The sequence below is a fragment of the Apodemus sylvaticus genome, chromosome 18 (assembly GCF_947179515.1).
Source record: "Apodemus sylvaticus chromosome 18, mApoSyl1.1, whole genome shotgun sequence".
In the NCBI taxonomy this organism is placed as follows: Eukaryota; Metazoa; Chordata; class Mammalia; order Rodentia; family Muridae; genus Apodemus; species Apodemus sylvaticus.
The window spans coordinates 8,303,239-8,326,893 of NC_067489.1; the positions used below are offsets into that span (position 1 = coordinate 8,303,239).

Consider the following 23,655-nt stretch of genomic DNA (forward strand, 5'->3'; position numbering starts at 1 on the left):
CATGGCCGTGCCTGTAACTCCAGGGTTAGAGGGCCAAGGAAGACCTCAGGGGCTGGCTGGCCGGCAGCCTAGGGAGTAAGGTGTAGACTGAGAGAGAACACCAGCTGCCTCCTCTGGGCTTGTTCGTTGGCACAGGCATACATACGTATACACACATATATCACACAGTTAAGTATAAAAGTTTAGTTTATAGAAATGAGCATCATGCATAAATAGAAGCCTTATTTTATATCTTATCTACACCAGTCCATCTACTATGCAAGGAATGGTTATTTCTCCCTACACATCCAGAGACAAGAGGGTCTCAGGGTGGACCTGATTCAGTAAGAAAAATCAGGCAGGGATCCCTGGGAGCTGACATGCATGGGCAGAGCGCTGCCAGAACCTGCAGCCAGAGGAAGCAGGAAGGCCTCCCTCTGTTCCACAGGGGCGGAACAGTACTGACTTCAGCCTCATTGTGAACTGCTGGCCTGTAGAATGTTCAACAGAATTAACATCTGAGGGCTGAGGTGACACAACTTGTAGTGCTGGGTCCTGATAAATAAGAGCAGTCTTAACAAGTGAATATTAGGTGGCAGGTAAAAGGCTCTGAGGGGACTGTGGCTCCCCAGAGAGAGGATGACATCAGAGAAGATACACCCTTGGGCTAGAGAGTAAGAGGCACTGCTGTCCTGGTGCAGTGAGCACATCTGCTCAAGAGAGAGCAAAGATGGAAACATGGTCCCAAGTTAAAAACAAAACAAAACAAAGAAACTTAAATTCTCCAATGACTGAAACATAGCCCAGGCTGTACACATAAACCAGTGTGTGCAAACAGACCGTGCGCATGAGTATATAGTCACGTGAGCAGACAGTAGCAGGTCTGACCCCAGAAAGCCTGATGAGAGGTCGGGGAAGCAAGCCTTCGGCAAGTGAGAGGGAGACCCAAAAGGCAGATGTGCTCCTGGGCTTCCCGATGAGTGTGCAGGACAATGCAGAACTGCCCTTGGCCAGGGTGTGGCCAGTGCCACCTTCAAATCAGAGCACTGTCATCATCCTGACTCTCACAAGGCCATGCCCGCTAACAGCTCCTGGGGAAGAGAGGCCTACAACAACAGCATTGAGTCTTCTCAGCCCTTTTCCCAGGAATACAAGCGATTACTAATTGCCGGAGGAGGGAGGAATTCTTTGTTTAGCCACTTGGAAGGTGCCCTTACTCCTGTGCATGATCCTAATTAAGTTCAGTGGTTCACCAGCCTAGACTTCAGTGGGATTCTGTTGTCTTCTCCATCTGGGGTGAACACACTCTCTAGGAAGTGTCAGGCAACAGATGTATATAAAGAGGTTTTGTGCAGAGGCAGGCAGTCCAGTGACTCCCCATGGTCAGGCCCCAGAGTCCCCATGTTTCCCTGGTCAGAAGTCACAGCTCATTTGTTAGAAATGTATCTACACCTTCCTTACAAAACGCCAGATTGCTTATAGCTGCCGAGAGGACCCAGAGAGCTGAGGAGAGCTGTGTGTCCACACCATGGCTGCCATTTCCCTGTGGCTCTTCCTAGCCTTCAAGCAGGAGTGTGCCCAGCCAGCACGGGACCCTCAGAAGAGAGCACACTCCACAACTTGGAATTCTATCAATGAATACAGCTCATCTGTAGCAATTTTCTTTGACTAGAAAACAGTGCCACCAGACAGAGGAGGGCCGTGAGACAGTTAGTAAATAAACTTCCGCAGTCCAGAGAAGCTGGAGGGCCCATCTCCTTTCTAGGAGCAGTGAACAGCGGGCAGGGAGGAGGCTTGCCAACTTGTCAAGCCAGCCTGGAGGCCGCAGGGTGCAGAGCTCCAGGAGCAGACCTGGGTAGCGGTACCCAAGCCAGGATGGGTTTTTCAGGAATGCACTTGCTTTTGAGTCACATGTGCTCTTTCAAGCAGCCCCTCACCAGTACCAACCCCAATAAACTCACTAGTTTGCGGTTAGTTCTTGGTTCCCTGTCTAGAATAAGCAGACATCTGTTCACATCTCCCGAGGAAGATGTCACACAATGATAATCATGCATGTGACAAGGAGGGTATGCCTCCCAGTTCTCTGGAAGACCTAGAACAGAGTGTGGTTTTCTTCACTGAAACTAGGCTATCTAACCCAGTTCTCTAGCCATACAATTGACTTCTGTTTCCCACACAGAGGACACAGCCACTCTGTAGGCATATATTTTTTCCAGCCCACTTTAACAAGGGTTCAACCCGCCCTCTTGCCCACCACCCACCAGAGGTAGTAGAAAAGAAAGGTTATCAGGATAAGAGGGAAGTGGACCTGTTGGGGGCCACCCCACTCTTCACTGTCAGGATATCAGTAGTCCAGTCCTCTAGCAAACACTAACACAAACCAGCAACGGCGGTCCATCCACTTGCCAGTCACCACCCCTGAATCAGCACGGGCAGTTCAATCCAGAAGAAACCACGAGGCTCACCAACCCACCCAAGACCACTGAGGAAGAGGCAAGAAGCCACAGGAACCTCAGGAGAAGCTCGTTGGCCAGTTCCTCTCGATGGCAGCACCACAAGTGCAGCTCAGCAACGCAGTGTAAGGTGAACCAATACGTGCGTGCGTGCGCGCGCGTGCGTGCGTGCATGCGTGTAGCTAGGGAAGAACAGCGAGGAGGAGCAAAGCAAACCACCGCTCCAGCCCCGCCACGCCCCCATCCGTGGGCTCATATTTCTATTCCTTCTAGATGTCACGCATCCTCTCACGTGTCTGCTACAGTAAAACATCCTTCCACCTGTGTCGCAGCAGCAACAGATTCTTCCACGTGTCTGCTTTAGGAGGACATCCTTTCAACCATGTGCCCCAGCGAAACATCATTTGCCGTACTGACTTTGCATAGAAACCCCAAGTTTCCCCCTCCCCACCCTCTGTGCAGAGGCCCTCAGTGATGCACAGTCCTGACACAGAGGAAGAGACTCTGCAGATCCGGCTCTGAGTTCCCACCAAGAGCTAGAAGGAAAGGATTCTGTGTCTCCCACCTTGGTGGTGACTATTCCAGGGGATCCTGAGCACAGCAGGGTACCCTAAACCATCCTTGTATGCTGGGTACATCACCTCACATTTGCACACACAGAGCACATTCTGCAGCAGCCTACAGGCTGGGCAATCCAGCAGGGAAACTATCTGCCCTGACATTCATCCCAGAACTCAAATCCTGCCCACAGACCCGCATGACCAGGGCCATATCTAGCACTAATACACATGTTCTTCCTTCCGTTTCCACTACATGATGGACATAGTTTTCTTCCTAGGAAAACCTGTCACCTCATCCTGTGAAGGAGACATTCTCCTATGGTGACAGTGAGGTCTGCCTGTGGGAAACCGAGTTGAGAGCATGGTCCACCCTCCAGGCAGGTCTGTCACCATCGTGGCCGCCCTTCTAGCAGCTGTGTGAGGCTCTGAGGAACAGACTTGACTCAAAGTCCTTTATCCCTGAAGGTGTAACTTGTATGTTATCTCTTAGCTCTCTACCCAGCACCTGAAAAGTGCATACAAAATGCATGCTTATAGCATGTTTCATGACTGGCCCAGAAGAACCATCACAATTATAAGAATGGTCTTGGTCAGCACCACACTAAGGTGCAATGAACACACAAGTGTGTCCTGCTGGGTTAACACGGATTTACAACAAAGTTAGGAATGTCTATGGGGGCTGGAGACACGGCTCCATGGTTAAGGGCACTTTCTCTTCTCTCAGAGGACCTAGATCCAGCGCCTACATAACAGCTCACAGCTGTCAGGAATGCCAATTTCAGGAGAGCAACACCCTCTTCTAGCTCTGAAGACATCAGGCACACACAGCATACAAACACATATGTAGGCAAATACTCATAATAAAATAAAAACAGATACTGGCCTTCCTTCCCTTCTGCGTGCCTAGAACCTAGACTCATTCCTGGTTGTCTACTGCCCTCTACAGGCCATGGAAGGAAGGCCTTCGGCATGAGCCAAACCAGCAGCTAAGGCCCAGGCATGCTCAGTTCAGCAGGACACACCTGCAGCAGGACACACCCGAGGCAGGACACCTTACCCCTAAGTCCAAGATTCCTTCTTAAAGAAATACTTACAGCTTCATCAGAGCTTCAAAGTCTCCTCCACAACCCGCACTTCCCTCGTGCTGCTCCGTTTAAGGTGACTCGATCAAATCCTATCCAATTTATTTTCCGAAGCTTTGGATTTAAAAAATGCTTTAAGAACCAGCTTCATACCCCTCCTAACAGCATCTGGTGTGTGTGAATTACAGGCAAGTGTCACTCACAAAGACAATAACTCACTGTTGGGCTCAGGCTGGGTCTGAGGACTTCTTTGCAACTTTAATCCTGGTGACCCAAGCCAGTGACACTGTCAGACCCAAGGCAGGCACAGAGAGCTGATTAAACACCTCCTTAGACAAGACCACCTTTGTAGGATGTATCATTATTAAATATATCACCACAAAGAAAACAGCTGCCAAGAGGACTGGCCTGTGCTACACCTCAGTGTGAAGCCCCAGTCACTCCTCAGCATCTGCGGGCTGGCCTGTGCTACACCTCAGTGTGAAGCCCCAGTCACTCCTCAGCACCCGCCTTCTCCTTACAGCCAGTGGCAATGCACACTTCCTTTTCTACACCGCAGTGCAGAGCCGCTGTGCCATCTTTCCAAAGGCAATGGCAAGGCTGTGGCTGGCACACGCAGACAGCGCGGCCTCTGCTGGCTGCAGCTCAGCAGCGTCAGACACACCCTGAGAAGTGAAGACCTTCAGAAGCGATAAACTGCGGTTAAAGGAAAACCAAGAGATGAATGTGGAGAGCTAACCTCGGCTCTATGGCTTCCCTCCCAATACACTTGAGAGTCAACCCTAAGAACAGACATGCCTTACAGAACCTGGGCCGGTCACTTTCCCTGCTCAGCCTTGGACTATTCTCCACTGGAAGGAGAGAAAAGTGACAAGAGGTCTCCACAATGCCTCCCGGGAGATTCTGTGACGGAAGGGGCACCTCCAGGGCAGATGAAGCTCTCTGCAGGGGCGTGGCCTACGGCAGACAACCAGCAGGAGCTCTATTCTCCAGAGTCAGGGAGGCCAGAGAGAGCAGACCATGCGGTGCTTCATACACACTATTTCAAACAAATGAGTACATTTCTTTACATTCATTTTTACTATTTAATGATAAATTAATATTTATTTACTATCGCATGACTTTTTCCTGCACATATACACATATGCACTGTCAGGTAGCAGAGGCTATCAGAGAAAGTATCGAATCCTCTGGGTCTGGGGAGTTGTGAGCCACCATGTGGGTACTGGGACTTGAACCTGGGTCCTCAGGAAGAACAAGTGTTCTAAACTACAGGCACTTTGATTTCTTAAGCTCATAGAGCTCTACTGTCTTACTGGACTGCCCTTTCAGACTGCACTGCAACCAACCAGTGTACTTTGTCACCAACTGTACTCTCCTACACGTCTCTAAAAGCCCTATGTCTAAACAACAATTTTCATCTCAACAAGTAAGTGGATAGCTTAAACAGAAGGAAATACAACTGTGGGGGCAGACTTGGGGGTGGGGAAGACCCAGGACACCCCCCTGCACAAGTCTTGCCTCAGCGCTGCAAGAAGACCATGTGTTCTCTGTCCTTAAGAACCTATGAGGCCCTCTCCGCTTCCAGATCCAGATCAGTCTGGGCAGCGGCACCACATCCCCAGGTCCTGCAAGAGGCTAGAGGAGCTTCCAGGCGGCCAGCTGGGAGAAGTCGGTGTGCTCCGGTGAATCCAGCGGGCCCCAGCGGAAGCATTTGGGTGCCTGCTTTGGGATCTGAACAGCCTAGGCAGCAGCACCCTGTCTACAGGCAGTGCAGGAGGTAAGCTGTGCACCAGAGGCCACCTGGGAAGGGGCAGCTTGCTCTGGTGAGTCCAGCACTGACAAGACAAACTAACACCAGTGAGAACTAGATGGCAAAAGGCAAACGCAGGAACGTCAATAACAGAAATCAAGGCAATATGGCAACATCTGAACCCAATTCTCCTCTACCAACATGTCCTGGATACCCCATCACACCAGTAAAACAAGATTTGGATTTAAAATCACTGGTCATGATGCTGGTACAGGAACACATGAAGGACATACTTAAAGAAATTCAGGAGAAAATGGATCAAAAGTTAGAAGGCCTTGCAAGGGAAACACAAAAATCATTGAAAGAAATCCAGGAGAATACAAAAGCCAACAATGAGGAAACGCAAAAAACGCTTAAAGAAATACAGGAGAACTTTGGTCAACAGGCTGAGGTCATGAAAGAGGGAACACAAAAATCTCTTAAAGAATTACAGGAAAGTACAAACATGCAAGTGAAGGAGCTAAGCAAAACCATCCAGGATCTAAAATCAGAAGTAGAAACAACTAAGAAAACTCAAAGGGAGACAACTTTGGAGATAGAAAGCTTAGGAGATAGATTTCTTTTGGGAAGAAATCAGGGGACAGAGATGCAAATATCAACAACAGAATACAAGAGATAGAAGAAAGAATCTCAGATGCTGAAGATTCCATAGAAACCATGGACTCAACAGTTAAAGAAAATGCAAAATGCAAAAAGCTTGTAACCCAAAATATCCAGGAAATCCAGGACACAATGAGAAGACCAAACCTAAGGATTATAGGCATAGATGAGAGTGAAGATTTACAACTTAAAGGGCCAGCAAATATCTTCAACAAAATTATGGAAGAAAACTTCCCTAACCTAAAGAGAGAGATGCCCATGAATATACAAGAAGCCTACAGAACTCCAAAAAGACTGGACCAGAACAGAAATACTTCCCGTCACATAATAATCAAAACACCAAATGTTCTAAACAAAGAAAGAATATTAAAGGCAGTAAGAGAAAAAGGCCAAGTAACATATAAAGGAAGACCTATCAGAATCACAGGAGACTTTTCACCTGAGACTATAAAGGCTAGAAGGTCCTGGGCAGATCTCATGCAGACTCTAAGAGAACACAAATGCCAGCCAAAACTACTATATCCAGCAAAACTCTCAATCACCATAGATGGAGAAACTAAGATTTTTCATGACAAAACAAAATTTACCCAATATCTATCCACAAACCCAGCCCTACAAAGGATAATAGGAGGAAAACACCAATACAAGGAGGGAAACTTCACCCTGGAAAAAGCAAGATAGTAACCTTTCATCAAACCCAAAAGAAGTTAAGCAATCAAATTTAAAAAATATAATGTCAAAAATGATAGGTAGTAACAATCACTATTCCTTAATATCTCTTAATATCAATGGACGTAATGCCCCAATAAAAAGACACAGACTAACTGACTGGATACGTAAACAGGACCCTACATTTTGCTGCTTATAGGAAACACACCTCAGGGTCAAAGACAAACACTACCTTAGAGTAAAAGGCTGGAAGACAATTTTACAAGCAAATGGTCTCAGGAAACAAGCTGGAGTAGCCATTTTAATATCAAATAAAATTGACTTTCAACCCAAAGTCATCAAAAGAGACTCTGAGGGACACTTCTTGCTGGTCAAAGGAAAAATACAACAAGAACTCTCAATCCTGAACATCTATGCTCCAAATGCAAGGGCACCCTCTTTCGTAAAAGAAACTTTATTGAAACTCAAAGCACACATTGCACCTAACACATTAATTGTGGGTGACTTCAACACTGCACTTTCCTCAATGGACCGATCAGGAAAACAGAAACTAAACAGGGACACAATGAAACTAATTGAAGCTTTGGACCAATTAGATTTAACAGATATATAGAGAACATTCTATCCTAAAGCAAAAGAATATACCTTTTTCTCAGCACCTCATGGTACCTTCTCCGACAGACCTCAACAAATATAAGAAGATCGAACTAATCCCATGCCTCCTATCAGATCACTATGGAGTAAAAGCGGTCTTCAATAGCAACAAAAACAACAGAAAACCCACATACACGTGGAAACTGAACAATATTCTACTCAATGATACCTTGGTCAAGGAAGAAATAAAGAAAGAAATTAAAGACTTTTTAGAACACAATGAAAATGAAAACACAACATACCCAAATCTATGGGACACAATGAAAGCAGTGCTAAGAGGAAAACTCATAGCCCTGAGTACCTCCAAAAAGAAAATGGAGAGAGCATACATTACCAGCTTAATGACACACCTGAAAGCCCTGGAACAAAAAGAAGCTATTTCACCCAGGAGGAGTAGAAGGCAGGAAATCATCAAACTCAGGGCCGAAATCAATCAAGTAGAAACAAAGAGAACCATACAAAAAAAAATCAACAAAACCAGGAGCTGGTTCTTTGAGAAAATCAACAAGATAGATAAACCCTTAGCCAGACTGACCAAAGGGCACAGAGAAAGTATCCAAATTAACAAACTTAGAAATGAAAAGGGAGATATAACAAAGGAAACTGAGGAAATCCAAAAAATCATCAGATCCTACTACAAGAGACTGTACTCAACACAACTGGAGAATCTAGAGGAAATGGACAATTTCCTTGACAGATACCAAATACCAAAATTAAATCAGGACCAACTAGACCATCTAAACAGTCCCATAATGCCTAAAGAAATAGAAGGAGTCATAGAAAGTCTTCCAACCAAAAAAAGCACAGGACCAGATGGTTTCAGTACAGAATTCTATCAGACCTTCAAAGAAGAGTTAACACCAATACTCTTCAAACTATTCCACAAAATAGAAACAGAAGGAACACTACCCAATTCCTTCTACGAAGCCACAATTACGCTGATACCAAAGCCACACAAAGTTCCAACAAAGAAAGACAACTTCAGACCAATTTCCCTTATGAACATCGATGCAAAAATACTCAATAAAATTCTTGCCAACCAAATCCAAGAACACATCAAAACGATCATCCACCATGATCAAGTAGGCTTTATCCCGGGAATGCAGGGTTGGTTCAATATACGGAAATCCATCAATGCAATCCACTACATAAACAAACTCAAAGAACAAAACCACATGGTCATTTCATTGGATGCTGAAAAAGCATTTGACAAAATTCAGCATCCTTTCATGCTTAAAGTCTTGGAGAGAACAGGAATTCAAGGCCCATACCTAAACATAGTAAAAGCAATATACAGCAAACCGGTAGCCAGCATCAAACTAAATGGAGAGAAACTTGAAGCAATCCCACTGAAATCAGGGACCAGACAAGGCTGCCCCCTTTCTCCTTATCTTTTCAATATTGTACTTGAGGTGCTAGCTCGGGCAATTCGACAACATAAGAAGGTCAAAGGGATACAAATTGGAAAGGAAGAAGTCAAACTATCATTATTTGCAGACGACATGATAGTCTACCAAAGTGACCCAAAAGACTCCACTAGAGAGCTCCTACAGCTGATAAACAACTTCAGCAAAGTGGCAGGTTATAAAATCAACACAAGCAAATCAGTGGCCTTCCTTTACTCAAAGGATAAGCAGGCTGAGAAAGAAATTAGGGAAATGACCCCCTTCACAATAGCCACAAACAGTATAAAGTATCTTGGGGTGACTCTTACCAAATATGTGAAAGATCTGTATGACAAGAACTTCAAGACTATGAAGAAGGAAATGGAAGAAGACCTCAAAAAATGGGAAAACCTCCCATGCTCATGGATCGGCAGGATCAATATAGTTAAAATGGCCATTTTTGCCAAAAGCAATATACAGATTCAATGCAATACCCATCAAAATCCCAACTCAATTCTTCACAGAGTTAGAAAGAGCAATTATCAAATTCATCTGGAACAACAAAAAACCCAGGATAGCTAAAACTATTCTCAGCAACAAAAGAAAATCTGGGGGAATCAGTATCCCTGACCTCAAGCAATACTACAGAGCAATAGTGTTAAAAACTGCATGGTATTGGTACAGTGACAGGCAGGAGGATCAATGGAACAGGATTGAAGATCCAGAAATGAACCCACACACCTATGGCCACTTGATCCTCGACAAAGAGGCTGAAAACATCCAATGGAAAAAAGATAGCCTTTTCAACAAATGGTGCTGGTTCAACTGGTGGTCAGCATGCAGAAGAATGCGAATTGATCCATCCTTGTCTCCTTGTACTAAGCTCAAATCCAAATGGATCAAGGACCTCCACATAAAGCCAGATACTCTGAAGCTAATAGAAAAGAAACTGGGGAAGACCCTTGAGGACATCGGTACAGGGAGAAAGTTTCTGAACAGAACACCAATAGCGTATGCTCTAAGAGCAAGAATTGACAAATGGGACCTCATAAAATTACAAAGTTTCTGTAAGGCAAAGGACACCATCAAGAGGACAAATCGGCAACCAACAAATTGGGAAAAGATCTTCACCAATCCTACATCAGATAGAGGGCTAATATCCAATATATATAAAGAACTCAAGAAGTTAGACTCCAGAAAACCAAACAACCCTATTAAAAAATGGGGTACAGAGTTAAACAAAGAATTCTCACCTGAAGAACTTTGGATGGCGGAGAAGCATCTTAAAAATGCTCAAATTCATTAGTCATTAGGGAAATGCAAATCTAAACAACCCTGAGATTTCATCTTACACCAGTCAGAATGGCTAAGATTAAAAATTCAGGAGACAGCAGGTGTTGGAGAGGGTGTGGAGAAAGAGGAACACTCCTCCACTGCTGGTAGGGTTGCAAATTGGTACAACCACTCTGGAAATCAGTCTGGCGGTTCCTCCGAAAACTGGGCACCTCACTTCCAGAAGATCCTGCTATACCACTCCTGGGCATATACGCAGAGGATTCCCCACCATGTAATAAGGATACATGCTCTACTATGTTCATAGCAGCCCTATTTATAATTGCCAGATGCTGGAAAGAACCCAGGTATCCCTCAACAGAAGAGTGGATGCAAAAAATGTGGTATATCTATACAATGGAGTACTATTCAGCCATTAGAAACAATGAATTCATGAAATTCTTAGGCAAATGGATGGAGCTAGAGAACATCATACTAAGTGAGGTAACCCAGACTCAAAAGATGAATCATGGTATGCACTCACTAATAAGTGGATATTAACCTATAAAACTGGAATACCCAAAACATAATCCACACATCAAATGAGGTACAAGAAGAAAGGAGGAGTGGCCCCTGGTTCTGAAAAGACTCAGTGAAGCAGTATTCGGCAAAACCAGAACGGGAAGTGGGAAGGGGTGGGTGGGAAGACAGGGGAAGAGAAGGGGGCTTACGGTACTTTCGGGGAGTGGGGGGCTAGAAAAGGGGAAATCATTTGAAATGTAAATAAATTATATCGAATAAAAAAAATTAAAAATAAATAAATAAATAAATAAAACCTAAAAAAAAAAAAAAAAAAAAAAAGAAGGGGTCGCACTGTGATGACAGGAGAGCATCTTTAGAGAGGAGACAGCAGGACTCAGGATACCTTGAAAGGAGAGCAGGAACAATGTGGGGAAGATTTTACCTGGGGAGGAAGGAGAGAGGGTAATACCAAGATGGAGGAAGGGGAAGGCTAAATATGTTTGAAAAGGGTATAGGGAAACTTTATTTTATGTGTACTTAAAATATATCTGTATGCCATGTATAGTTTAAATGCAGTTATGCCACATGGCCACATGGGATGATAATGCCGCTCTCAAGAGCCACAGACCACCTTAAAAAAAAGAATTGAAATGTAAATAAAAATATATCAAATAAAAAAAGTGGGAAAAAAAAAAAAAGAACCTATGAGGCCAATTGTGTCTGTGGAGAGAAGGCTATGAAGGCCAGCTCATCCACCACGCGTCAGTCACCACGTCAAACAGGAAGAAAGCTACATTTCCTCACTTCTTTCCCGGCCACCAAGGAAGCAGCCGCCAGTGAGTACACAGAGTGCTGAGACCCTGGTGAAGGCCACTCTGCTGTGGCCACGCTGGCCTGGGTGACCACCACTGCCTGCAGTCTGCTGTAACCATCACTGTCTGGACCTTTGGTAGCTGTCTAGAGTCAGCCTATAACCCAGCGAGACAGCGGCAATGAGGAGTCCTCTTCCTTCAAACACTTGCTCCATGTCATTTATAACAACTATTTTATTAATCAAAGGGAAGATTCAGTTTAGTTGTTCCTTAGAGAGATCTATAAAATACTTTAGTAATCAATTTCTACATAACGAACTCAAAGATATTTATAACTGAAGTCATTCAATATTGTAATATTAACAAAATCTTGACTGTCTAAACTATAAATTATAAAACATGTCCATATCCTAGATTATACTCAAAGGAAAAATTTACAGCTCAAGGAGAATATAATTAAGGCACTAGGTCAATTTTTAATAAACCAGGGACTTACTAAAAGGCATTCCTTGTTTGAAAATTGGTGATTAAAAAATTAAACTTGGAGCTGCAGAGATGGTTCAGCAGTTAAGAGCACTGCCTGCTCTTCCAGAGGTCCTGAGTTCAATTCCCAGCAACCACATGGTAGCTCACAGCCATGGTATCTGATGCCCCCTTCTGGTGTGTCTGGAGACAGTGACAGTGTACTCATATAAAATAAATAAATAAATGTTTAAGGAAAAAAATTATGTTAAGGCTTAGAGAGGCAGCTCAATGGTTCAGAGAACTGTCTGCTCTTTCAGAGAATCCAGGTTAGAATTCAGCACCCACATGGCAGCTCACAACTATCTGCAACGCCAATTCCAGGGCATGCAAACTCCTCTTCTGGCCTCCATGTGTACCAAGCACATACATAGACTTAGACACTCATAGATGATGATGATGATGATGATGATTTAACTACAACCATGAACATTAGGGAAAAACAAATGTGATTTTAAAAGAAACTTTATGGTATGGGAAAAAAATCCAATACAACTTTAGTTTCGTCTTACTCTGTAATGAAGTCAAGGCAACAATACTAACAAACCTGTTCATAAACCCAGACTCAAAGCGCAACAGTGCTCCTTCCAGCTCGGTTACTCTAAGACTGTCACGTCTGATGCCCAAGGAACAGGGTGGGTGCAGACTCAGCTGGCCTCGGGCTTTACCTGGCATGTTCCTCAGCAGCTTGGCATTGCACATGTGTCCTTTCCGGATGTCAGTGAGGATGTACTCCATGCGCTTGGCCCTCCACAGGAAGTTAAACACTCTGAGGTAGTGGCTCATGCACTCTCGGGTGAACACCTAGAAAGACAAAGGCAGGGCGTGGCTCAAGTGCAAAGAATCTCCTCACCCAGGCCCTAGCCTTCATAACTGGCAAGCTCAACTCCAGCCTTTCTACACGGCACAGACGTGACGAGAGGCAAGCGGCAGCAGCCACCTAGTTCCTTAGACGCCCCTGACTCAGGGCAGCAGCAGGCAGGTATGCCTGTACCAGGGCTGGACACGGGGCTCAAGGCGTGTGACAGCGACAACTCGACAGGACTTTTCCTCTCCGGTTTTCAAGACAGGGTTTCTCTGTCCTGGAACTCTCTATGTAGACCAGGCTGGCCTCCAACTCAGGGACCTGCCTGCCTCTGCCTGCCAAGTGCTAAGATTACAGGCATGCATCACCATGCCCAGCTTTATTATTATTATTATTATTATTATTATCGTTGTTGTCGTTGTTTTATGCATTATGTTTGCCGGCATGTGTGGCAATGTGCCATGCGCATCCTGGTCCCCTTAGAGGGTCCCCTGGGACTGTGGGTACAGATGCTGTGCGCCCCTGTATGAGGGCGGGGAGTAGAACATTGGCCCTCCGGAAGTGCAGCAAGTGTTCCTAACCACTGAGCCAACTCTGCAGCCATGACTCTCCAGGACTTTAAACCCAGCCCACATCAGTCTAAACTTGAACACTAGACTGCAACCCCAACGTGTAAGAGACACAGGCAGAGAAATCACTTGCTTTAGTGATACCATCTGCAAAAATAGAAGCAGGCACAGCAGCATCTCCACCCTGACAAGTCTCCCAGGTCACCATCACAGGCTTACGGACTCAGTACCACAGACGTGGGTTCTCAAGGAAGTGATGGGCCCTGGGATAGAGACTGTCTTCGGCCCTCCCGTCAGCCCTCCTGTGCTGGCCGAGTCTCCAAGGAAAGATACAGGCTATCCAGTTATATTTGAACATCACGAAAACCACGAGCAATTTAGTTCAAATGCCCCACCTCACCCCAGACAGTGAAGGAAGCCCCACCTCCACCCCACACTCTCCGTTACAGCTGCCTGCACTGGCTCTGCACTGGGACAAGGCCACACTCTGCTCTGAAGGAGCTCTGATCTCCAAGAATCAGAGCTGTGCCATGTCTGTCCTCAGGCCTTTACCCGAGGCCGCAGTGCCCACCCTACCTCTCCAGCTCACCACCTCCCAGTGAGCACAGAACTCCACCAGTGAGCACAGAGCACTACCCGTGCTCCTTACCCTTTAGCAGGGAACTCTGACTACACCAGCCGATCCTGTGTTCTGTGTAGGTCACACATCTTGTGTAACGAGGACGGCCTATTCATCCTCCCCTATGCCATTCACTGGCAAACTTGGGAAGGTGCATAAGATGAAGATGATGAAGATCATCATGAAGAAGATGAAGATGATGAAGATCATGAGGAAGATGAAGAAGAAGGTGATGATGACAGACAAGCAAACAACGAACCTGCTCTGAAGAATTCCAAAATCACCTCTAAGGACCTGGGGGTTATCTGTGTACCTCTTGCTTTCTACACTATTAATTCTCACTCATGATTACAGAAATTAAGGATGGCTGATTTGGAGTTACCAGTCAATTATAGGACTCTTCTCTATAGTCACGATACTCGCACAGCAGCCTGTGACGCTCCATGTTCCTATTGATCTCAAACTCTCAGTTAAGCTGTGGTCTTTTAAGTACCAACTACAGAAGAGGAAGCCGGCCACTGCTCTGACCGGGAACCAAGTGCTACCACAGCAGTTTTAGCAGCTGGCTACATGGCTTACTTAGGGAGACCACAGCCCAGATACAGCAGGCTTCAGACTCCACACCTGCAGAGGCCTCAGCAGCAGTCTCCATCTTGTTCAGTGTGGGACCTAGGAGGCTGTCTCAGCCTCCCCCACCAACCTCAGGCGATGCACACAGCACTCCAAATCAGTCTTCTGCAGCTGGAATCAAGACCCATGACCTCGTCACACTTAAGTCTGGATGGACTTTACCACAAATAACTTGAGACTCATGAAAAGCAAGGTCAACCAGAAATACTTCACATAGTTAATGAGCTGTATTTAGCTAAAGCGTTCTTCCGCAACCTGGGTTGTAAATTTCACAATGTCCCAAATTAGACTAACCCAAAAATCTCACTGACATTTTATATCTTAGAATTAGTAGACACTAATGCTGCTATTATACAAGATATAATTATATGATTGCTACAAGATATATTCCTACTATAATTAAATTCTGTTCAAAAAATGACAACCTCAATTAATGAGACTAGATCGGAAATGGGTAACAGACAAATTAACCAAGGGAAAAGCAAGAAAAGCTTGTATTTATGACCGAGGCTTCCCTTTATCTCGTGTACTTTCCCTCTGCATGTGCATGAGTGTGCATGCCTGGACATGGCTGTGTGTGTATGCCTGGGCGTGGCTATGTGTGCATACAGACGTCTTCACTGACCTCCATCTTCTCTGACTCTGACAGCCTCTTCCTTGAACCCAGAGCTCGCTAATTCTGCTACGCCAGCCAGCGCATTGTGGGAATCTGGTTTCTGCTTCCCGTGCCCCGGCATTGCAGGGAGACTGCCATAACCACTCCGCATTCCCATGAGAGCTGGTGGGCTGAACCGCTGCTGCCAGTCTCGTACAGAAACTCACATAGCCGTCTTCCTGCCCCTTTTCTATCTCAGTCACTTCTACACACAACTAAACCTGACAAAAAACCTCTGATGCTCTTTTGAGCACTTGTGCTTTTGCAGTAACGAGCCTATGATGACAGCCATTGACAAAAATAATTCACTAACCACAAACAGAACCACCACAAGCCACGCAGGAGAGCACGCCCCACACTCTGGCCCTGACTGAGTACCGAGCGACCCCAGACTCCCTTCTTTTTTGTCCATCTGGCAGCCCAGGCTGCCAACCAGCTCAGCTGGTGTCTAAATTGATACCTGTGGGCCAGACTGGGCTGTCACAGGTATGTCATTAAAATAAAGCTATGGTATAAACTTTTTCTTCAGTCCTGCTATCCACAGCACACAGCATGTAACTCTGACATGCCAGTGAGGTGTGTTATCACACCACCAACAGGAGTGTAAGCACTGTGTAGACCACACTCAGTCTACCTCCTTGTCAAGGCACCTCCGCTGTCCTCTGGCACCTCTGTCTTTGTGGCCTGGGGATGGAGCTTAGGAACACACTCACATATGCTAGGCAAGTGCTCCAGTACTGAGCGTACCCTGAGCCTCATTACTATACCCCTTATGCATGAACATACATATGGCCATAAGCTAACAGAGTACATATGAAGTCCTAAACAATTTGCTGGAATACCACACAGTTGTGCACAGTAACCACCACAAAGGACAACAACTCACAACACAAGCCCAGGGCTACCCTGAATATGATGAGTAGTTAAGAGAAATTATAAAGTTAAACTAGCAGCTCTGACCTAATGAAGTCAAATACAAAATTCATGAGTCAAAGAAACTTCTCTAACAGCTCTCAGGCCCTATGGACTTAAGACACACCTCTGGGTGGCATTCTGTGAATGTAGCTTCCACAGAATCAATCGTCATAGCAAGGGAAGTGATTTACCCCACAGCAGGGACAGTCATGAAGCCAGCTGCAATACCCACTAGAAACGTGATTTTAGAGTCCAAGCATGCAATAATAAAGGAAATGCAATTTATTTCTCTAGCATTGCAGATACAGAAATGGGTAAGTCTCAGGTCCACCCTAAAGAACTAACATGAGCTAAAAAGGCGATTTAACCACGGCCATGTGGAACTGACTCCTCCAGCCAAGGCTCTGTGCTTCAGCAGGAGACTCCTTCTCAGTGAGAGAGAGAAGGAGCGTGAACAATGTGATAGCTACCGGCTCATCAGCCTAGATGAATGCTAGATATCAGATTCAACTAAGGAGGAAAAATCCCATTCTCTAAAATATACTTCATGCTTCCTTTCAAATTATCCTAAGCTAGTTGCTCCAGTCTAAGAACAATGGCATAAAGTGAACACTGCATGTATTAAGCCCTTGCTGCAACCTGTGACAGAACAAATGATACTTCTAAGAATTCTTAACCTAATAGAGCATCTCAGCTCTCATGAGCACCCATCTGAAGCACAGTCGCTGTGCTGCTCATTCAGGGGACACAGCTTGGCATCACAATTACTTTGAAGCTTAGCTTTTAGAAAAGAAACCCAGTGTGAAACAATGAAATGCCCAGCAATCCAAATAGCTGTGAACTTCGCACACAAGCACACAGAATGATCTTACTGTGGCGATTGGTCCATCGACGTGGTAATCCAGGCTGAAGACATCCCACCCAGTGTCACCAGGAGAGACCTAACAGTAATAAAATAAAACCAATAATGGAGAGAACTGTGCTTACTACTAAAGAACCTGCCAATTGCTCAAAGGAAAAGCAGGACAGGAGGCAGAGGCTTCACAGCCAGGGAAGTGCTCTGCTGTGCAAGCAGGGGTCTGCATCACCACACCCGAGGGAGCACGTGGGTGGGCGGGGAGTAGCAGAGCACCTCACCGGTGCTCTGCCATCAGGGAATGAGTGGCACTGTTCTGAATGAACAGTACACTCTCCAAGTTCGGAGCCTTTTTATGACAAAACCACACTGTCTCCTATCAGGCTCAGAAACTTAAAGAGCCTGCATTTCAAAATAAACCAGTGGGTTAGAGTAATGAGGCAAATCAGGCAGTGACTCCAAGTGCAGCCCTTCTACCAGACCACTCCAGACACCAAAGGTCTGAGGAGCAGATACAGTCCCTGAATGCTGACCACACGTATCTCCTCCAATGTACTAGTAAATGTGCTCGCACCACTAAGAACCTGTGATGACCCCATGCCCTATGGGACCTATCCCCTCAATAAGATGTGAACCCTCACAGTGCCCAGCGCCCTCACACAGTACACTCACCCAGAGCCTTCACACAGCTCCCTCACACAGCACCCTCCTCACACAGCGCCCTCCTCACACAGCACCCCCCTCACAGCACTCTCCTCAGACAGCGCCCTCACACAGCACCCTCCTCACACAGCACCCTCCTCACACAGCACCCTCCTCACACAGCACCCTCCTCACATAGCCCCCTCCTCTCACAGCACCCTCCTCACACAGCACCCCCTCACACAGCACCCTCCTCACACAGCACCCTCCTCTCACAGCACCCTCCTCACACAGCACCCTCCTCACACAGCACCCTCCTCACACAGCACCCTCCTCATACAGCACCCTCACACAGCACCCTCCTCACACAGCACCGCCCTCACATAGCGCACGCCTCACACAGTGCCCTCCTCACACAGCACCGCCCTCACACAGCGCCCTCCTCACACAGCACCCTCCTCACACAGCACTGCCCTCACACAGCGCCCTCCTCACACAGCTCCCTCCTCACACAGCACCCTCCTCACACAGCACTGCCCTCACACAGCGCCCTCCTCACACAGCACCCTCCTCACACAGCACCCTCCTCACACAGCACCCTCCTCTCACAGCACCCTCCTCACACAGCACCGCCCTCACACAGCGCCCTCCTCACACAGCACTGCCCTCACACAGCACCCTCCTCACACAGCGCCCTCCTCACACAGCGCCCTCCTCACACAGCACCCTCCTCACACAGCGCCCTCACACAGTGCCTCCTCACCCAGCGTGCTCGCCCAGCTCCCTCACTTACCTCCAGCAGCCTCACATCCAGCCTCTTAAGGATCTCTGGGCTGTCAAACTGAGCATTGGTGGCTCTTACAGCAGTTTCAAGAATCCCCGTCAAGTTATGCTGATACAAAGTTGTTGCTGGCCGAACAAGTTCTGGTCTTTAAAACAGGTGCTTAAAGTTAAAGATTCTATTATTTGAAATTTTTAAAAAATTATTAATTAAAAAAGTATAAGCTCAAAAACTGAAAAGACAACTGGGACAGTTAAATGCAGTCATAAAAGCATCACGGCCACCGCTCTGTGCTCTCAGCTGGGTTCTCACAAGGCCGTGAGAGCAGCGCTCCAGAAGCTTGTAAAGACCACTGCAAAGGCAACAGCGTCAGCCCCTGAGGCGCCACACATGTCTGGAGTGCTGCATTGTCTTCTTTCTCTCAGCCTTGTGCTCGAAATCTATTAAAATACTTTAAAACTTTTCATTAAGAAAAGCTCAGGACATTTACTGCCAACAATGCTGTAGAAAGCATATTTCTACAAAATATTAAAAACATTAACTTTCATTCAGCTTAGGCTGAAAGTACTTATATGTGCCACACATTCTGATAGTTTCCCAATTATTGCTGGTTTACAGGGAGGATTGTTACAATTTCCTACAAACACCCCATGTCTATGCAGCTAAGAATGGACATCATACACAGTTCAAGGGGCCCGGCATTACTGCCCCAGCCCCAGCCCCAGCACACTTCACTGCTAAGGGCTGTGTCTCCAGACAGGAAGCTCCCAGGCTTCTGACTAAGAGATGGCAATCACCTCAGGAGTGGAGGAGGTGGGCTAACACCTGAGGAGACGACTGACACGCCAGGACGGTCGACAGCAGCCTGAGAAGCATGCTCCACAATGTTGAGCACACCTCCACACACCCACGCCTGTGCACCGCCACTGTGGCCGGCACCATGAGAGCATCTTCCCTGTGATGGCTCGTCACACCCTCTTTGACTATGAGAGCCCACACACGTCTGCTGTGGGAATGCTCTGCACGCATGGGCTTACTGGGCACCCATGCCAGCCAACGGGCAGCTGCACCTCAGGTGCCCCAGGGCACCACCACCCAGACCCCCCTGGAGGATGAGAGGGGACAGCTGGGGACAACCTCCTGGGAAGTCAGACTAACTTCGAGGTCACAGATCAAACCATCAGCTTCATTAGCACAGGCAAGGCATAAAGGTAACTGCCATTTTTTGTCCTGAGGGGAACAATTTATTATTAAATTATTATTAGAGGGAACCCTGAGACACAGCAAGGACAGCGCCCTTCAAACACTTCAGTGAAAGCACTGGCCTACCGTGACCACACCAGGCCCATTTACCATCAGCCCTGCCCAGAGGCCGAGCTACGCCAGCGCTGAGCTCCACAAGAGGGGGAAGGCCACAGGGCACAGCAAGAAGGGCAGCGCTGTCAGCCGCCAAAGCACATGGCCGAGAGGCATAGCTGATTACTATAAATACGTATTTATCAAAGGAATTTCAAACAGAAGCCAACGCTAACTGAGACTAGTTTCCAACTCCACCCACTCAGGGAGCCACCGCACAGGCCATGGCGTTCACAGGGACAACAGGCTTCCTCATGAACTCGGCATGGCGCACGTCTGATACTCTGCTGGCTGCCGGAGACTGCTGCACAGGACTTAACGCATGAGAACTGTATCTATGCAGACTTTGTTTTAAACAAAGATTTGTAAAAATTAAACTCATTTCCTCCTGACATCACTTGTTCCTTTAAGGAAAGGTCATTAGGTCCTTATCATGTTAAAGACAGAGCGCTTCTTACTTTAGCAAATCCATCAAGTGTCGTATGAAGTCTCCTTGGCCAAGCAGCAGGTACCGCCGCATGGCCTGCATGTGTTCCAGCAGACTGTACTTTTTGTTGAGGACATCCAACAGATATTTGCTGGTCTCAAAATAAGCAGCATCAATTTTCCCTTGAAACGCGTTTTCTAAGTCTGTGAATAAATCCGCAGCTGTAAAAACAAGAAGGACAGGCACACGTCCATATGTAGCACATATCATAACGGGGGAACAATAAAGGCGTGTATGGAACCCAGCCCAGCCACCGTCAAGGAAGGCAAAGCAGTCCTGAGCCCAGAAGGCCAGCGCCCCGGACTGAGAGCAGATGCTGACACTAGGACTTCCCGGAGGAACAGCTCCAGCACTGCGCCTACGCTCAAGGATCAGCCTGCAGGCGGTAGGTAAAGTAAGTCTTACTTAACTTGTCTCACAAGCACATAGGAGCATCAAAGTCCCAACAGGACCAAGGGACTCCAGGGACCACCTGCACCTTGTATGATGCAGGCATGGTGGAAAGGTCATTACTCCAATCCTCCAGCCTCTGACTCTCTCTATCTCTGAAGCAGAGCCGGCTCTGGATCCCATCTCTTCTTATGCAAAAAGCAAACACTCAAGCTGGCAGAGCACTAGAGAACTGGAGGTGAGCTGCCAGGAAAACAGGCTGCAGCAGGAAGCGAGAGAGGAAAGGAAGAGGGACGGTGGCAGACTCCCACCCGCCGGCAGGGGATCCGGTAGAGCCTGCGTCACCCGCCTCCCACCTGCCTCACTTATCTTCGGTTCTTTCGTCCCACGGGTGGGTACAAAGCCAGGCAAACCACTAAGAAGGTGACAACTTGACTCAATGCTGCCATCTAACCCACTCTGTGTTCAAAATCTGAGCATCCACACAGCACTAGCTATTTCGCACATGTTCATATATACTCTGTATGAACTATTTCAGTGACCCAGGTGACCCATAGATACTGTGCAGTACAGAGCGCTAAACAACATTATCACCGCCACCACCAGGGTCCCTACCATCCATGCTCCCCTTCTCACATGGTCAAAACCACATGACCATGGCCACCCCCTATCGCTACCATCACTGCCACCACAATTCCGTCACCATCACCACCGCCACCACAACCATACCGTCACGGGGTGACTCTGCCGACTTGGTCACTGCTATCATTTTTGTAGTAGGTGTCTGATCATGACAAACTTGGTGCAAGAAATTTATTGACTTTCCTATCAAAAGGACCTAAAAAGGAAAATAAACTATGATTCACCTTTATACAAGTTAGTGATCCAAACACTTCGAATCTTCCCACATTCCACAGTAGCTACTGACTTAAAATCACAGAACATAGGCACCGGATCTATTTCAAGTGAGTTCTAGAAGCTCAAACTGCTCACCCACAAGCATGCATCGCATGGCCCCTCAGCAGAACACAAGACTTCCATAAGGGCTGAGCTGTCACACCGTCCAGGCACGCTGAGGGATGACAGTCAGCCCTGAACAGCGGTGTCCAGCCGGCCTACCTTCCTAGACTGGTCCATCGTCATAAAGGAAGGGATCATGGACTTCCTCAGCGTGTACTTGTCATGCCACAGACGGTCGGTTTTAACTGTTGGATCTGACGCCACGAAAAACTAAGAGCAAAAGAACACCGAGCATTAGAGATACCTCTGAAGAGCCGGGCCGGGGTGGCACACGCCTTTAATCCCACACTTGGGAGGCAGGGGGCAGGTAGACCCCTGAGTTCAAGACCAGCCTGGTCTATAGAGCGAGTTCCAGGTCAGCCAGAGCTACACAGAGATACCCTGTCTCAGAAAAGCAAAAATTAAAATAAAATAAAATGAAGAAATTACTTGTGAAAATATTAGTTATAAGCGACAAGGAAATTATTATAAAGTTATTCTATGAGTAAGTTCTTCAGACACAGAGTCCACTCACTTATATACTAAATTTGTTTGACAAAACACTCTGGGCAGAAAGCTAAGTTGTGCTCCAGATAATTAAACCCAAACTGAAAGAACCTGGCTGCCCCTCCTTGGAGACTCAGGAGTGAGGCCCAGCATGAGTGTGGTAAGCCTCTCCCTGGCAGCCCCCAGGACGACCTGTGTGTGAGAAGCACACCTTCTCCCTCATCAAGTCACTGCTCATGTCCCTCCCACAGGAAACCGGCCAGTCGCCGGTGTCTCTAGCTCATCTGCAGTACAGACCACTTCATGTGGAGCCATGAGGCTCGGCACCACTGCTCTGAGGCCCACAACCTGCTCTCCAGAAGCAGAACTGACAAGCGAATTCTGTCCAGTTTCTATGTCTATGACGCCACACATCTCCAAAGCCTGTGCTGTGAGTGAGCACGCCCACTGGCAGGGCACCCTGTGGTCTGTACCCTTAGCTACATGAGGTTGGGCATGCTGCCATAGCGCTGATGCCCTTCCGTGTCTCCCTGTGCCCATCCTGGTTTTGTTCTCGGGCGATCGTCCCATTTTCTAGATTATAAAGATAGCTTTCAATGTATTTTTGCCATTTTATTTTATATATTTCTATCATTTACCTTAAATAAAACATTATCCTTTTATTGGTAAAGCTTTTAGATAGAAATATGTCATACTTCTAACATGCTATTAAATGTCAAAAGCAATCTGGGATGGTACATGTCTTTAATTCCAGTAACTGGGAAGTAGACACATCTCTGCAAGTTCTAGACCAACTAAGACTACATAGTAAGAATTTTGCCTCAAAAATAAATAAATAACGTATAAGCTAGAAACTACTAGACTAATTCTAACAGTGGTTTATATTGGGTTTCATATATAGACAATAATACAATTGATGAATAAAGCCAGTATTGTTGGGAAAATGTCAAAAACAGCAAGTGGATATGTCCATGATCTATAACGGTCATGAAACCATTAAAAATAAAAGTTTCTTACTGTGTCACAGATTTCCAAGAACTTGAGGAAAAATACTAATCTTTCCAGGGAAAACAAGATGCAAATTTACATTTATAAATATAGGACATATTAATAGCTAGTCA

At 46.5% G+C, this 23,655-nt stretch overlaps 1 protein-coding gene across 1 annotated transcript in view; it reads right to left on the reverse strand.

The window, feature by feature from the left end:
• Tubgcp3 (tubulin gamma complex associated protein 3) overlaps positions 1-23,655 on the reverse strand; it is a 64,655-nt gene that overhangs the window by 11,002 nt on the left and 29,998 nt on the right. Inside the window, exons 12-17 of the mRNA XM_052162059.1 lie at positions 22,148-22,258; positions 21,758-21,866; positions 20,610-20,799; positions 18,808-18,943; positions 17,389-17,457; positions 12,992-13,127 (exon numbers count right to left, since the gene is read on the reverse strand). Of these exons, the coding sequence (XP_052018019.1) occupies positions 12,992-13,127; positions 17,389-17,457; positions 18,808-18,943; positions 20,610-20,799; positions 21,758-21,866; positions 22,148-22,258 (751 nt within the window). The remainder of the gene's footprint in view (positions 1-12,991; positions 13,128-17,388; positions 17,458-18,807; positions 18,944-20,609; positions 20,800-21,757; positions 21,867-22,147; positions 22,259-23,655) is intronic.